Below are 17,146 nucleotides of genomic sequence, written 5' to 3' on the forward strand. Positions count from 1 at the left end.
GGGCTAGTATGTCTCGCCAGTGTGTCAGCACGCTAAAGTTTCGCCTGGGTTGGCAGCACTGCGGGGTTCGTGAAAAGAAAAGACGCCTAGAAATTGTTGTCACTGCTTAAACCGTGTTATTTATTTGACGCGAGTGTGTTTACCGTGTTTGCGGTATACTTTTATTATTATTCCGTGTGTTTTCGTCGTGAACGCTCAGGATGGAGGACATCGTAAGAGCCCGTGAGTCGGAGCTAGTCGAGAAGAAAATCTGCCGCTTCTGCCTGACGGGGGAGAAAATTGCATCGCTTTTTGCGGAAAACCCTAGCGTCAAGTCAACGGCGACGCTGCCCCTACTGATAATGGCCCTCACGTCGACCGAGGTAAGTAGGGAATTCATTTGAACTCATTTCCGGATCGGATTTGAATCGGGTTCAAAGTTGCACTAACAGCAAACCGAGAAAGAACTTGGCTAAGACAATGCTTGGGGTTTCTGAACACACTGCGTTCGTGGGGCTAAGGGAACGGCGAAAGCCCTTTGATCATTAAACATATACATTGATAAAACCATGTGGTTGTTGTTGATTCCCTGCACTTTTTGCCTGCAATTTGGGCGAAAATACCATTCAATTTGGCGCTCAATATTGCGACAACTGTACGCATACAAACACAACATTTCGGTGTGCATAGACACAGAGGTCAGCTGTTTGGCGCGCAGTTACAAATACGAATTTATTTTCTTCAGAATTCATTTTTATTCCTATGCGTATTACACATACAATGGGTGTATATTTATATAAATCTTCATTGTATATCATCTTATATAATATTTCTGATTTATTTATATGTGTATCAAATATATAGTGGTGTATATGTTTATAAATCTTCATTGTATATCCATCTTATATAATATTTGTGATTTCCCGATTGGCAAGTGATTATTATACATATATATATATATATGTAAGTATGAGAAAATGATAATTGGGATAAAATTAATTTTGTCAATAATAAAGCTAAGGGCTAAAACTGAACTTGTAGTAGCATGGAATCCAAAGTGACGAATGGGGGGCGTTGAACGTATCAGGTGGCGGGTGAGGAGGTGGATATATTTCAGCCAGCCTTATTGCCGTTGGGTTTGTCGCCGAAGCGCAGTATGCGCTTCAGCATGGAGGTGAAGCACGGTATCTGCTTCTGGCGATCCATCATTGGGGTAGCCGGCACGTTCGACTCAAAGTCGATGGCTACGCGCTGACTGACAAAAGTGAGCAGCGTGAGCAGGTCGTATTTCTTGGCATTGCTATTCAGCTCCTGGATGAGTGACTGCATGTACGTGGGTGAATTTATAGTTGTTGCTGCTCTGCGGAAGTTACGCATATTTAAATGAAAATTTACAATTAAGCATCTGGAAAATGGATCAGCCCGATGATAACTTTCGCTACATACACCGCAGCGCACTGCACGAGCGCGTGCAAATCAAAGTGTAAGCTGAAAGGGAGTGGCATGCCCGGGACCTGGAAAAATCGCGAAATCATTCTCTATTATCTTTTCAGTGGGACGTTGGAGGGTAAGAAACGGCAGCCAGACTACGAGAAACTGCTCGAGGATCCCATTCTGCGCTTTTCGGGCCTGTACTCGGAGGAGTATCCATAGTTCCAGGTATGCCTGCAGGTCTACAACAATGGACGGCCCTACTGCCTGCCCGTCTACAGCTCCTACAAGGCGTTTGGCAAACGCTGGAGCTGGAACGAGTGGGTGTCGCTGCCCCTGCAGTTCTCCGACTTGCCCCGCAATGCTATGCTGGTGCTGACTATCCTGGACTGCTCGGGCGCCGGCCAGACTACCGTCATTGGCGGCACAGCGATCTCTGTATTCGGCAAGGATGGCATGTTCCGACAGGGCATGTACGACTTGCGCGTCTGGCTGGGCGTAGAGGGCGATGGCAGTTTTCCCAGCAAGACCCCCGGTAAAGGCAAGGAATCGTCCAAGTCGCAGATGCAGCGCCTCGGAAAATTGGCCAAAAAACATCGCAACGGACAGGTGCAGAAGGTAAACTGGCTGGATCGTCTCACATTCCGAGAGATCGAGGTGATTAATCAGCGGGAGAAGCGCATGTCCGACTACATGTTCCTGATGATTGAGTTTCCCGCCGTTATTGTGGACGACATGTACAATGTGAGTGGTAATCGCCATCTTCCAGCATTGAAAAGCTTAATTTTTATACCCGATACTCAAAATGAGTATTGGGGTATATTAGATTTGTGGTAAAAGTGGATGTGTGTAACGTCCAGAAGGAATCGTTTCCGACCCCATAAAGTATATATATTCTTGATCAGCATCAATAGCCGAGTCGATTGAGCCATGTCTGTCTGTCCGTCTGTCCGTCCGTCCGTCTGTCCGTCTGTCCGTCCCCTTCAGCGCCTAGTGCTCAAAGACTATAAGAGCTAGAGCAACGATGTTTTGGATCCAGACTTCTGTGATATGTCACTGCTACAAAAATATTTCAAAACTTCGCCCCGCCCACTTCCGCCCCCACAAAGGACGAAAATCTGTGGCATCCACATTTTTAAAGATACGATAAAACCAAAAACGCAGAATCGTAGAGGATGACTATATGTTCTAGAGTGTAAAATGTCAACCAGATCGTATAATTATTATAGCCAGAATCAAGAAAACAATTTCATTCTTTCTCGCTCTGTCTCTCTCTAACACACAGGTTTCATGGTCGGCTTTGCCAATTGCAAAATATGAGTTCAAGGATCTCAGAACCTATAAGAGCCAGAGCAACCAAATTTGGTATCCACACTCCTGTGATATCGGACCTTGACCGTTTCGTGTCCAAATTTCGCCACACCCCCTTCCGCGCCCGCAAAGGACAAAAATCTGGGGCATCCACAAATCTCAGAGACTATTAAGGCTAGAGTAACCAAATTTGATATCCGCACTTCTGTTAGATCTCACTATAAAACGTATATCTCAGAATTTCGCCCCACCCCCTTCCGCCCCCACAAATGACGAAAATCTGTTGCATCCACAATATTGCAGATTCGAGAAAACTAAAAACGCAGAATCATAGATAATGACCATATCTATCAGACTGCTGAATCTGGATCAGATCGGATCATTTTTATACCCAAAAGGAACAAATCAATTTGCACTGGCTACGCAGCGCCCGACCTCACGCTCAGACTGATGTATTGTCTCTCTCGCACGCACTCTTTGTCGTGTCGTTTAATATTAGCTGCGTCTGCCGGAGGAGAGCCATACTGACTAAGTATCGGGTATAGCTGTAGAGTTGCGGTGTCCGCAGCAACTCACAACGTTCCCCCTCGTTGGGTTTATTTTGCAGTATTCCGTGGTTTACTTTGAGCCGGAGGGCGACATCAAGTATAAATTGCCAGCCAAGCCCAAGCTTGTCTCCGTTCCCGACTCGGAGATTCAAATGGTCAGTGTGGAGTAACCCCCAATCGATGCATACCCCTTATTGTTTTATCTTCTTTTGCTCAGGAAAATCTGGTTGAACTGAAGCACCATCGATTGGCACGCTCGGAGCGTTCTGGCATCTCGGATCGGGACGCCAAGCCTACAGCCAGGTATTTGAGATGAATATGCAGCAATCCTTTCATGCATTTACATTGGAATCCTCCCTTGAATCTAAGCATTCGCGACCAACTGCACACGATCGTGTATCGTTGTTCGCCCACTTATGTGCTGACCAGCGAGGAACAGGATCTGCTGTGGAAGTTTCGCTTCTATCTGTTCACGCACAAGAAGTTCCTCAAGTGCATCAACTGGAAACTGGAGGATGAGGTTATGCAGGCCCTCTGGATGCTGGCTAATTGGGCCCCAATGGACGTGGAGGATGCCCTCGAGCTGCTAAGTCCAACTTTCATGCACCCGCAGGTGCGAAAGTATGCCATCAGTCGTCTGGCCCAAGCACCCGACGAGGATCTGCTGCTGTATCTGCTGCAGCTGGTGCTGGCCCTCAAGTACGAGGATCCCCGCAACATTGTCCATCTGCACAGCTGCATTTTCCCCGAGCGGGATGTGGCATGGTCCATGCTGGACGAGAACGGCTCTCCAATGGACCAGAGCACCATCTCGGATCTGAGTGGCACTAGCAGTGCACATTCCTCATCCAGCGCGCCTGCAGCAATTCCACGCTGGCCAACTACTTCTACTGGTACTTGTCCATCGAGGTGGAGGAGATGGAATCGGTCCGGAAGCAGGACGAGCGCGCCCACGACATGTACGCCATGGTTCTGAAGATGTTCCTCAAGGTGCTGGAAAATGGTGATCCATCAGATCCATCAGTTCAGGGGATAACCCCAATATAATTGGGGAAATGTTTTCTAATATTCAAGGCAACTTCAACCTGAGGGGCATCTTCAATAATCTGCGGAAGCAGCGTCGCTTCATCGATGAGCTGGTGAAGCTGGCTAAACAGGTGGCCAAGGAGCCTGGGAATCGCAACAAGAAGACGGAGAAATTCCAGAAGCTGCTCGCCGAGCAGGACATGTTCAATATGAACTTTACCAACTTTGAGCCGATATTATTTTCCCTTGGACCCAGAGATCTACATCACAAAGATTGTGCCCATGCGCACATCCCTCTTCAAGAGCGCCCTAATGCCGGCCAAGTAAGAGGCGGCTTCCCTAGATACATAGAATCGCTGGCTAAAATGCATTCTTTTATTTCTTGGACAGACTCACGTTCGTGACATCGATTGCCCAACACGAGTATGTGGCCATTTTCAAGCACGGCGATGATCACGGCATTCTGCAGATGATAACGCTGATGGACAAGCTCACTCCTCAAGCTCACTCCGTACAAGGTGCTGGCCACCAGCTCCAAGCACGGCTTCCTCCAGTACGTCGAGTCGTGCACCGTGGCGGAGGTTCTGGCCCGCGAGGGCAGCATCCACAACTTCTTTCGGCGACACAATCCCTGCGACAATGGTACCTACGGCATATCTGCGGAGGTCATGGACACCTACATCAAGAGCTGTGCCGGTTATTGTGTCATCACCTTCTTGTTGGGTAAGATTTTCTACATGTTCTCCCCATTCAGCTGCATTCCGCTTACGCTTTCGATCTGTCTGTAGGTGTGGGTGATCGGCATTTGGACAACCTTCTGCTGACCACCAATGGCAAGCTATTCCACATCGATTTCGGCTACATTCTGGAACGCGATCCCAAGCCCATGCCGCCGCCCATGAAGCTGAGCAAGGAAATGGTCGAGGCCATGGGCGGTGTCAGTTCCGATCATCATCATGAGTTCCGAAAGCAGTGCTATACTGCGTACTTGCATCTGCGAAGGCATGCCAACGTCATGCTCAATCTCTTTTCGCTGATGGTAGATGCCACGGTGCCGGATATTGCCCTCGAGCCGGACAAGGCGGTCAAGAAGGTGGAGGAGAACCTCCAGCTGGGCCTCACCGACGAGGAGGCCGTTCAGCATCTCCAAAGTTTGCTGGACATATCCATTACGGCAGTTATGCCGGCACTCGTCGAGCAGATCCACAGATTCACCCAGTACTGGCGCAAGTAGAGAGGCCGCCATTTACATATGTGTATTGTTAGTATTGCTCTAGCTAATGCAGTAGATCGCAGTAGGTCTGTAGATCTCGATTTTAATGTATCTGAATGTACTATGTGCTGTTTTGTCCTGTCCCGATAGAATCTTCTGTTTGATTGCACGTGGGGGAAGGGGGTCAGAATATGCGTTCAAAGAAGCCCGTGTGGCTGCTGTTCAAGGTGCTCGAACTGGTGCTGAGCTTTTGCTGCTGCTACATTCACTGGCGTTGCTTCCAGGACGAAGGCATACCGCACATATTCCTGCTGTGCGCCTCCTACGGCGGCTCCTCCATCATCTGCCTGCTGGCCATCATCGGGATGTTCTATGCCGAGAAGCCGACAATGCAGGTGGAGTCCGCCTTCAGCGGACTCTTTGGCACCCTGCATCTAGTCACCATCTTTGTTCACATGTATCTGGCGCTGCACGGCAACAAGCTGCTGTACCTGAAGAGTCAGGGGGCGAACTGGCATGGCTACTATATCTGCTGCCGGGACAATGCCACGGTGGCGCTGTACGCAACTGCCGTTTACTACCTACATTGCACCTTTGCTCTGGACCTGATGTTGACACACAGGAGGACCAAGTTTGTGGAGTGCCCGGACGGGACTGTGCGGAAACAGCCGAAGCATACGCGGCGCAGCATGCGTCCGCTTAAGCTCTATTTCATCAGTAAAGGCGTTGACAACTATCTGAATCGCTTCCGTTGGTTTCCCCTGCTCACGGCCAACATGCTGATGAGCACTCAGCCATCCCAGAAGACGCTGGATGTGTCCTCCAATTCAAACGAGGCATTTGAATTGACACCGCAACTAAATATTAACTGATGTGTTTTACTAGTTTTATTTGCAAGAACTTACATTTTTAAATTTACAACGGCGGTTATCGTGCACCCTGGCTGCAATCAGCTGTTTTTGGCCCTACTACAACACTAGTCTTCTGAACCGCGCACTTTGACAGCTGTTCGTTTTGATTCTTGCGGTATTTTGAAGTTTCGCCGTTGTTGTAAATGTGCCGGTTCTGTAAATTGCAACTGAAATTGTGGCTCCTTCTGGGAAACTCCAACTTCAATGGTGATGGCGATGGCGAGCGGTGCGGTAAGTCAACTCTTCTCTGTTTTTTATATTTTTGTTCAAATGCATTGCTGGAAATTTCCGTCTGCTAAGTTTCCTGATTTTCATATGTAGTTCAATGCGTGGTTTTGTGCCCCCGGACGATGGCGGCATATGGCCCCAGCAATGGCAATGCCAATGGCAACTTTTAGAGCAGAGCAGAGCATGTGGTGTGTGTGTGTGTGCGTATGCTGGCTGCTTGTGACTGCTTTTGTGCCTGTGCTGTGCCCCTGCTTAGTTAGTGGCAGGTACTCAAATCAAAAGTTTTTGCTAAAAGTTAGCCGGGCCCACTAAAGTTTCAGGCAGACGCACCGCAAAAATTTCGCTTTGCCATGGCTCTCGGCCAGCTGCAGTCCCACTCCAACCCCCACTCACATGCATACATATATGTACACCATCACGCTCACTTAGTCTCAGGCGCCAACTAAGTTAGACATGGCAAAACTTGGCACAGCCGCCTCTGCCTCTGCGGCCGACTCATACTAATTTGTAAATCGGGCGCGTAGTAAATGCTCTTATCGGAACCAAACGACGCGCGCTCTTTCCTTATGTCCCCTCTTTATAGTGGGCCCATTGCAAGGTCTATTAAATGTGGGGTTGGGCAGTCGCTCTTTTGAGGGCGAGTGTTTCTCGCCTTCTTTGTGTCACACCATCATATGCATAGATGTGCAAATGTACAGATTGAATTCAGGACTCACCTTCCATGTAATATACCTTGGGACGTTGCGGCTGAGCCCGTGTGTGAGTGAGCGAGTGAGTCACCCACTGCACTCAAACTTTGCTTTTGTTATTGTCTGCGGCTATGGCTGTGGCTGCAAGCCAGAGACCAAGCCCTCGCAGCTCTCCCTCTCTTCTCCCCGAACCGCACCGTTTCCATCGTCCTGGATGGGGCAAATGCAGCACGTGTTCATTTTCGTGCAAAAGTCTGCTGGAATTCCAAGTTGGAGTGAAGTTATGTGCGCTTTTTGTTTTGTTTTGGTGTGGTGGCTGGCGCTGACACTTGCGCGTGTATTGTAACGTGAGTGTGCCTCTGGAAGATTCATTTTCTATGTACATATGTAGATCAGAAAATGTTTGGTTTAGTTGGCAGCTAAATTTCACAACGTGCAGTTTTGTGGTGGGTGTTATATGTACACCCATATACATATGTACGTATACGAACTGTATAGAATGTGAGTGCTATTACAGTAATAGTTTTGCCGGCTGCGATAAAAAACAACGCTAATTTCTGCGGAGTAGCGTAGAGCCGCCGCCCTCAGAGATGATTGAGTGATTGAGATTAACGGTAAGTGAAGATGCAGATTAAACAGCAGCAGATAAAGCGAGACAGCCAAATACGGGAAGCTTTTTACTCGTGGTGTGTAATGGGAAAAAAGAAGGCTAGTCCTGAAAACAGAAGAACCGTTGTTTAAGAACATCAGCTGGCATGCTCATCAGTGTGCATCTCTCGTTCTCTCTCTCTCCCTCTCTCTATCTTCATCAGCCACTTTCTATTTCAAGTAGTTCTCGAGAACCGTGGTAGCAAGTTCAAGACTGATTTCATAATCATCGTATTGGGGTAACTGTAATTTAAACCTTACCGCTGACTTCCTATATGCTCTCGGTTTTAACTAGAACTTTGGAGTAATCGCGCATTTATGTATTTGTTGTTGTTTCCACACAGTTGAGAACCAAACTCCCGAAACGAAGGTTCCCATAGTCACACTCCCTGCCTCCCTCCCTCCCTTCCCGCTTTCCATTCCTCTTTGCTGGTCTTGGGCGAAAACAAACCCAAAAACGTCATGTACGTGCCGCTTGTGCAGCTCAATAGATCTTCGTGGTAATCAGTTTACGCTGACGTCGTTTTGCTTACCACTTCCCCCGCTCCCACTAGCCAACCAACCATACATACATATGTGTACATATGTAGTATGTATGTATGTATTCATATTCCAAATCCAAGTGCAAGTCGTGTTTCTACATGCGAAACTCTATGTAAACCGAAATGCTTCTTATATGATTTTAAGCAGATATTTGCAAACTCATAATAAATTTATGTATATGTATGTATATATTTGTTTTATTTGTCAAATAATAACTTTTCACCTCCAGATCTACCAACCAAACTCCAAAGATCTCTATCTGTTAGGGTATCCAAAGTTTCGGCATTCGAAGGTACCCATTTTCTTCTGTGTTATTTTTATACCCGATACTCAAAATGAGTATTGGGGTATATTAGATTTGTGGTAAAAGTGGATGTGTGTAACGTCCAGAAGGAATCGTTTCCGAACCCATAAAGTATATATATTCTTGATCAGCATCAATAGCCGAGTCGATTGAGCCATGGCTGTCTGTCCGTCTGTCCGTCTGTCCGTCCGTCCGTCTGTCCGTCTGTCCGTCTGTCCGTCCGTCCGTCTGTCCGTCCCCTTCAGCGCCTAGTGCTCAAAGACTATAAGAGCGAGAGCCACGATGTTTTGGATCCAGACTTCTGTGATATGTCACTGCTACAAAAATATTTCAAAACTTTGCCCCGCCCACTTCCGCCCCCATAAAGGGCGAAAATCTGTGGCATTCTCAAATTCAAAGATACGAGAAAACTGAAAACGCAGAATCATAGAGGATGACTATATGTTCTAGAGTGCAAAATCTGAACCAGATCGTATAATTATTATAGCCAGAATCAAGAAAACAATTTCATTCTTTCTCGCTCTGTCTCTCTCTAACACACAGGTTTCATGGTCGGTTTTTCCAATTGCAAAATATGAGTTCAAGGATCTCAGAACCCATAAGAGCTAGAGCAAACAAATTTGGTATCCACACTCCTGTGATATCGGAGCTTGAACTTTTTATGTCAAAATTTCGCCACACTCCTTTCCGCCCCCGCAAAGGACGAAAATCTGGGGCATCCACAAATCTCAGAGACTATTAACGCTAGAGTAACCAAATTTGGTATCCGCACTTCTGTTAGATCTCACTATAAAACGTATATCTCACCCCCTTCCTCCCCCACAAAGGACGAAAATCTGTTGCATCCACAATATTGCACATTCGAGAAACCTAAAAACGCAGAATCATAGATAATGACTATATCTATCAGATTGCTGAATCTGGATCAGATCGGATCATTTTTGTAGCCAAAAGCAAGAAATCAATTTGCAGTGGCTACGCAGCGCCCGACGTCACCCTCAGACTGATTTTCAGTCTCTCTCGCACGCACTCTTTGTCGTGTCGTTCAATATTAGCGGCGTCTGCCGGAGGAGAGCCATACTGACTTAGTATCGGGTATAAATGTAGAGTTGCGGTGTCCGCAGGAACTCACAACGTTCCCCCTCGTTTCAATTTTATTTCTGCTGCTACTGCTGCTGTCGCCATAGTGGTTGGTGTTGTTCGTTTTTCATGAACCGATACTAACTATTTCAGTTGGTTACTAAACATTTAGTGCTCCCCCCTCCAGCAGCCAACCGCCGGCCTTGGGCGAGCAGCGGGCTGACTAAGCGAACTGTCGCGTCATATTAACCATATTGTGGGACCCGCCGAAACGGTGGCTTTTGCATATTGCCTGCCTGCCTGTCCATACCCCACAATCAGCACCCTCTCCACCTTCCCCCCTTGGTGGAGCACCCGCATCTGTTGCCTGCATTTGCTACATTTGTTTGTTTGTGTTGAGAGCGCTTATGTGTGTGTGTGTGTGCATGTGCTGTTGTTGTTATTGTTGCCCACAACGTGATAAAAACTTTAAACATTGAATTGTGAGACTTCGTCACTTGGTTGTTAATTGAAATAAGACTACCTTACTCTGTCCCTCTTTCCTGAGCACCGTCGGTCTCTCTGTCTCAACCGTTAAATGAAATGAGAAGCAAGAGAAAATACAAAAAAAGAAATCTATTGCAATTGTCAGCAAATTTCCTTCAAAGGCGAGAACAAAACAACAACAGAAGCAGCATCAGCGAATTCGAAGAAGAAGCACAAGTGTAGCGAGGGCTGAAAATAAGGAAGAGGAATCAGAAGCTTCGGATATAGTAGCAGTATTAGTAGGTACAGTAGAGAGCAGAAAATGAGAAGGAAGGCAATTTAGGGTACATATGTATGTATGTATGTGAAATCTTTCCTAATCTGCTATTCTACGATCATCCCTGTGAAAATGGTTTTGTTTTTATACCCGATACTCAAAATGAGTATTGGGGTATATTAGATTTGTGGTAAAAGTGGATGTGTGTAACGTCCAGAAGGAATCGTTTCCGACCCCATAAAGTATATATATTCTTGATCAGCATCAATAGCCGAGTCGATTGAGCCATGTCTGTCTGTCCGTCTGTCCGTCCGTCCGTCCGTCCGTCCGTCCGTCCGTCCGTCCGTCCGTCCGTCCGTCCCCTTCAGCGCCTAGTGCTCAAAGACTATAAGAGCTATAGCAACGATGTTTTGGATCCAGACTTCTGTGATATGTCACTGCTACAAAAATATTTCAAAACTTCGCCCCGCCCACTTCCGCCCCCACAAAAGACGAAAATCTGTGGCATCCACATTTTTAAAGATACGATAAAACCAAAAACGCAGAATCGTAGTGGATGACTATGTGTTCTAGAGTGTAAAATCTCAACCAGATCGTATAATTATTATAGCCAGAATCAAGAAAACAATTTCATTCTTTCTCGCTCTGTCTCTCTCTAACACACAGGTTTCATGGTCGGTTTTGCCAATTGCAAAATATGAGTTCAAGGATCTCAGAACCCATAAGAGCTAGAGGAACCAAATGTGGTATCCTCACCCCTGTGATATCGGACCTTGACCGTTTCGTGTCCAAATTTCGCCACACCCCCTTCCGCCCCCGCAAAGGACGAAAATCTGGGGCATCCACAAATCTCAGAGACTATTAAGGCTAGAGTAACCAAATTTGGTATCCGCACTTCTGTTAGATCTCACTATAAAACGTATATCTCAGAATTTCGCCCCACCCCCTTCCGCCACCACAAAGAACGAAAATCTGTTGCATCCACAATATTGCACATTCGAGAAAACTAAAAACGCAGAATCATAGATAATGACCATATCTATGAGATTGCTGAATCTGGATCAGATCAGATCATTTTTGTAGCCAAAAGCAAGAAATCAATTTGCAGTGACGCTCAGACTGATTTTCAGTCTCTCTCGCACGCACTCTTTGTCGTGTCGTTCAATATTAGCGGCGTCTGCCGGAGGAGATCCATACTGACTTAGTATCGGGTATAAATGTAGAGTTGCGGTGTCCGCAGCAACTCACAACGTTCCCCCTCGTTTCAATTTTATTTCTGCTGCTACTGCTGCTGTCGCCATAGTGGTTGGTGTTGTTCGTTTTTCATGAACCGATACTAACTATTTCAGTTGGTTACTAAACATTTAGTGCTCCCCCCTCCAGCAGCCAACCGCCCGCCTTGGGCGAGCAGCGGGCTGACTAAGCGAACTGTCGCGTCATATTAACCATATTGTGGGACCCGCCGAAACGGTGGCTTTTGCATATTGCCTGCCTGCCTGTCCATGCCCCACAATCAGCACCCTCTCCACCTTCCCCCCTTGGTGGAGCACCCGCATCTGTTGCCTGCATTTGCTACATTTGTTTGTTTGTGTTGAGAGCGCATGTGTGTGTGTGTGTTTGCATGTGCTGTTGTTGTTATTGTTGCCCACAACGTGATAAAAACTTTAAACATTGAATTGTGAGACTTCGTCACTTGGTTGTAAATTGAAATAAGACTACCTTACTCTGTCCCTCTTTCCTGAGCACCGTCGGTCTCTCTGTCTCAACCGTTAAATGAAATGAGAAGCAAGAGAAAATACAAAAAAAGAAATCTATTGCAATTGTCAGCAAATTTCCTTCAAAGGCGAGAACAAAACAACAAGAGAAGCAGCATCAGCGAATTCGAAGAAGAAGCACAAGTATAGCGAGCGCTGAAAATAAGGAAGAGGAATCAGAAGCTTAGGATATAGTAGCAGTATTAGTAGGTACAGTAGAGAGCAGAAAATGAGAAGGAAGGCAATTTAGGGTACATATGTATGTATGTATGTGAAATCTTTCCTAATCTGCTATTGTACGATCATCCCTGTGAAAATGGTTTTGTTTTTATACCCGATACTCAAAATGAGTATTGGGGTATATTAGATTTGTGGTAAAAGTGGATGTGTGTAACGTCCAGAAGGAATCGTTTCCGACCCCATAAAGTATATATATTCTTGATCAGCATCAATAGCCGAGTCGATTGAGCCCTGTCTGTCTGTCCGTCTGTCCGTCCGTCCGTCCGTCCGTCCGTCCGTCCGTCCGTCTTTCCCCTTCAGCGCCTAGTGCTCAAAGACTATAAGAGCTATAGCAACGATGTTTTGGATCCAGACTTCTGTGATATGTCACTGCTACAAAAATATTTCAAAACTTCGCCCCGCCCACTTCCGCCCCCACAAAAGACGAAAATCTGTGGCATCCACATTTTTAAAGATACGATAAAACCAAAAACGCAGAATCGTAGTGGATGACTATGTGTTCTAGAGTGTAAAATCTCAACCAGATCGTATAATTATTATAGCCAGAATCAAGAAAACAATTTCATTCTTTCTCGCTCTGTCTCTCTCTAACACACAGGTTTCATGGTCGGTTTTGCCAATTGCAAAATATGAGTTCAAGGATCTCAGAACCCATAAGAGCTAGAGCAACCAAATTTGGTATCCACACCCCTGTGTTATCGGACCTTGACCGTTTCGTGTTCAAATTTCGCCACACCCCCTCCGCCCTCGCAAAGGACGAAAATCTGAGGCATCCACAAATCTCAGAGACTATTAAGGCTAGAGTAACCAAATTTGGTATCCGCACTTCTGTTAGATCTCACTATAAAACGTATATCTCAGAATTTCGCCCCACCCCCTTCCGCCCCCACAAAGAACGAAAATCTGTTGCATCCACAATATTGCACATTCGAGAAAACTAAAAACGCAGAATCATAGATAATGACCATATCTATGAGATTGCTGAATCTGGATCAGATCAGATCATTTTTGTAGCCAAAAGCAAGAAATCAATTTGCAGTGACGCTCAGACTGATTTTCAGTCTCTCTCGCACGCACTCTTTGTCGTGTCGTTCAATATTAGCGGCGTCTGCCGGAGGAGAGCCATACTGACTTAGTATCGGGTATAAATGTAGAGTTGCGGTGTCCGCAGCAACTCACAACGTTCCCCCTCGTTTCAATTTTATTTCTGCTGCTACTGCTGCTGTCGCCATAGTGGTTGGTGTTGTTCGTTTTTCATGAACCGATACTAACTATTTCAGTTTCATATTAACCATATTGTGGGACCCGCCGAAACGGTGGCTTTTGCATATTGCCTGCCTGCCTGTCCATGCCCCACAATCAGCACCTTCTCCACCTTCCCCCCTTGGTGGAGCACCCGCATCTGTTGCCTGCATTTGCTACATTTGTTTGTTTGTGTTGAGAGCGCTTATGTGTGTGTGTGTGTGCATGTGCTGTTGTTGTTATTGTTGCCCACAACGTGATAAAAACTTTAAACATTGAATTGTGAGACTTCGTCACTTGGTTGTAAATTGAAATAAGACTACCTTACTCTGTCCCTCTTTCCTGAGCACCGTCGGTCTCTCTGTCTCAACCGTTAAATGAAATGAGAAGCAAGAGAAAATACAAAAAAAGAAATCTATTGCAATTGTCAGCAAATTTCCTTCAAAGGCGAGAACAAAACAACAACAGAAGCAGCATCAGCGAATTCGAAGAAGAAGCACAAGTGTAGCGAGGGCTGAAAATAAGGAAGAGGAATCAGAAGCTTAGGATATAGTAGCAGTATTAGTAGGTACAGTAGAGAGCAGAAAATGAGAAGGAAGGCAATTTAGGGTACATATGTATGTATGTATGTGAAATCTTTCCTAATCTGCTATTGTACGATCATCCCTGTGAAAATGGTTTTGTTTTTATACCCGATACTCAAAATGAGTATTGGGGTATATTAGATTTGTGGTAAAAGTGGATGTGTGTAACGTCCAGAATCGTTTCCGACCCCATAAAGTATATATATTCTTGATCAGCATCAATAGCCGAGTCGATTGAGCCATGTCTGTCTGTCCGTCTGTACGTCCGTCCGTCCGTCCGTCCGTCCGTCCGTCCGTCCGTCCCCTTCAGCGCCTAGTGCTCAAAGACTATAAGAGCTATAGCAACGATGTTTTGGATCCAGACTTCTGTGATATGTCACTGCTACAAAAATATTTCAAAACTTCGCCCCGCCCACTTCCGCCCCCACAAAAGACGAAAATCTGTGGCATCCACATTTTTAAAGATACGATAAAACCAAAAACGCAGAATCGTAGTGGATGACTATGTGTTCTAGAGTGTAAAATCTCAACCAGATCGTATAATTATTATAGCCAGAATCAAGAAAACAATTTCATTCTTTCTCGCTCTGTCTCTCTCTAACACACAGGTTTCATGGTCGGTTTTGCCAATTGCAAAATATGAGTTCAAGGATCTCAGAACCCATAAGAGCTAGAGCAACCAAATGTGGTATCCACACCCCTGTGATATCGGACCTTGACCGTTTCGTGTCCAAATTTCGCCACACCCCCTTCCGCCCCCGCAAAGGACGAAAATCTGGGGCATCCACAAATCTCAGAGACTATTAAGGCTAGAGTAACCAAATTTGGTATCCGCACTTCTGTTAGATCTCACTATAAAACGTATATCTCAGAATTTCGCCCCACCCCCTTCCGCCCCCACAAAAAACGAAAATCTGTTGCATCCACAATATTGCACATTCGAGAAAACTAAAAACGCAGAATCATAGATAATGACCTTATCTATGAGATTGCTGAATCTGGATCAGATCATTTTTATAGCCAATAGGAACAAATCAATTTGCTGTGGCTACGCAGCCACCGACGTCACGCTCAGACTGATTTTCTGTCTCTCTCGCACGCACTCTTTGTCGTGTCGTTTAATATTAGCGGCGTCTGCCGGAGGAGAGCCATACTGACTAAGTATCGGGTATAAATGTAGAGTTGCGGTGTCCGCAGCAACTCACAACGTTCACGCTCGTTTATACGTATTTCCACGTTGACGTCGGTTTTGCTAAAAACGGTCGGTCGTTTTATGATTTAAAATGCATACATAGATAAACACATATGTACACACGTACATACATATGCATGTATTTACATTTGTTCGCGTACCCTCTAGTACCAGGCAACTAGTTCCGCACTGGTGCCGCACTAGCTACCATTCTCACCTCCCTGGTTCCAGATCGATTACCCGCAATGTATTTCAGCGGAGAATTTAACACATGCATGTCCTAGGCGTCCCGCTCGATTACCCTTCGATTACCCGTAGCTAGTTGCTCAGGAACTTGCTCCGAACTAGTTACTAGTAGAAAGCCAGCAACTAGTTCCCCACTCGACTACCCTTCGATTACCTGTAACTAGCTCTGACCTAGTTACCAGTAACTAGTTCCTAACGGACTACTGGTAGTAGTCAATCTGGCAGTCTGGAATAATACAAAAATAAAAACAAAATGTCTTTCAATATAACGAATAATTTTTAATTATATGATGCTTAGCCTACTCCTGGTTTTTGGCAAGATACTTCTTTTTAAACACCCTTTTCTTCATCCTTTGCATTGCCTTCCGTACTGTGTTTTCGGGGGGCTCAACGCCAGGAGGACCCCATCGACGTTATATGCCAGAACAATGTCCTCACTCAAAATAAAGTTCAAGCCGCTCAAAACGCCAGCTGGCTGGAGAATTGATTTCATTGCTGTTATCTGTAAGTGAAACATTAAAATATAAAGATAAGACAGAGAAAAAAGTCATACAATTTAGAGTTTAGATTTACTTACATAAATGTCCCTATTTAATTTTATTTTTTCCTCCAGTTCATTCCACGAGCGCAACTACAGTAAAATATCACGATTAACTTACCATTTCGGTGCTTATTGCTCGGTAAAAACTAGATGAGTGGGCACTGTAACTCCAGGGAATTGCGGTTATTTGCCGACTTCGAAAACAAAACGAAGGCGGCGTCGTTTTTCGGTTCTTTTTCGACTGGTCGGCGTTCGCTTCCCGCGTAACTAGTTGCAGAACTAGTACATTGTAGTCGACGAAGACCTGGTCCGCGTTCGCTTCCCGCGTAACTAGTTACAGAACTAGTACATTGTAGTCGACGAAGACCTGGTCCGCGTTCGCTTCCCGCGTAACTATTTGCGTAGCTAGTTGCGCGGTAAACAGCGCAGAACTAGTTCGAGAGGGGTCAATTGACCCCTTTGGTTCTACAGGGTATGTGCCGACGTTTGTTTATGCGAAGCTCTGGCCGATTCCTCGATTACAGCATTTCCCATTCAGTGCAGTTTCTGACGCCTTCGGTTCGACTGTCATCTCTCTCTGTCCGTTTGTCCTAGTGCGCGGTTTTTAGTTCTTGCTATTCCTACGTTTTTTTCTGCTTACTCTTTATTTGTGTGGTTCCCTGAATCGCGTGATTTGTGACATAGCAAGTGAAAG

The 17,146-nt window shown here is 45.8% G+C and overlaps 1 protein-coding gene and 1 pseudogene across 1 annotated transcript; both read left to right on the forward strand.

Annotated features, from left to right (window-relative positions):
* The first annotated feature begins 1,375 nt into the window (after positions 1-1,375).
* Positions 1,376-5,657, forward strand: LOC117193088 (annotated as a pseudogene).
* Positions 5,519-16,396, forward strand: LOC108158034. The gene is made up of 3 exons (XM_033397811.1): positions 5,519-5,594; positions 5,659-6,650; positions 16,309-16,396. Exon 2 carries the CDS (start codon positions 5,700-5,702, stop codon positions 6,378-6,380), a length of 681 nt encoding a protein of 226 aa, XP_033253702.1. The 5' UTR covers positions 5,519-5,594; positions 5,659-5,699; the 3' UTR covers positions 6,381-6,650; positions 16,309-16,396.
* The last annotated feature ends 750 nt before the right edge of the window (positions 16,397-17,146 follow it).

Source organism: Drosophila miranda (genome assembly GCF_003369915.1).
Source record: "Drosophila miranda strain MSH22 chromosome Y unlocalized genomic scaffold, D.miranda_PacBio2.1 Contig_Y2_pilon, whole genome shotgun sequence".
NCBI lineage: Eukaryota > Metazoa > Arthropoda > Insecta > Diptera > Drosophilidae > Drosophila > Drosophila miranda.

Excerpts from the sequence above, each read along its gene's own strand:
- LOC108158034 (XM_033397811.1), top strand. The coding sequence starts at position 5,700 with ATGCGTTCAAAGAAGCCCGTGTGGCTGCTGTTCAAGGTGCTCGAACTG.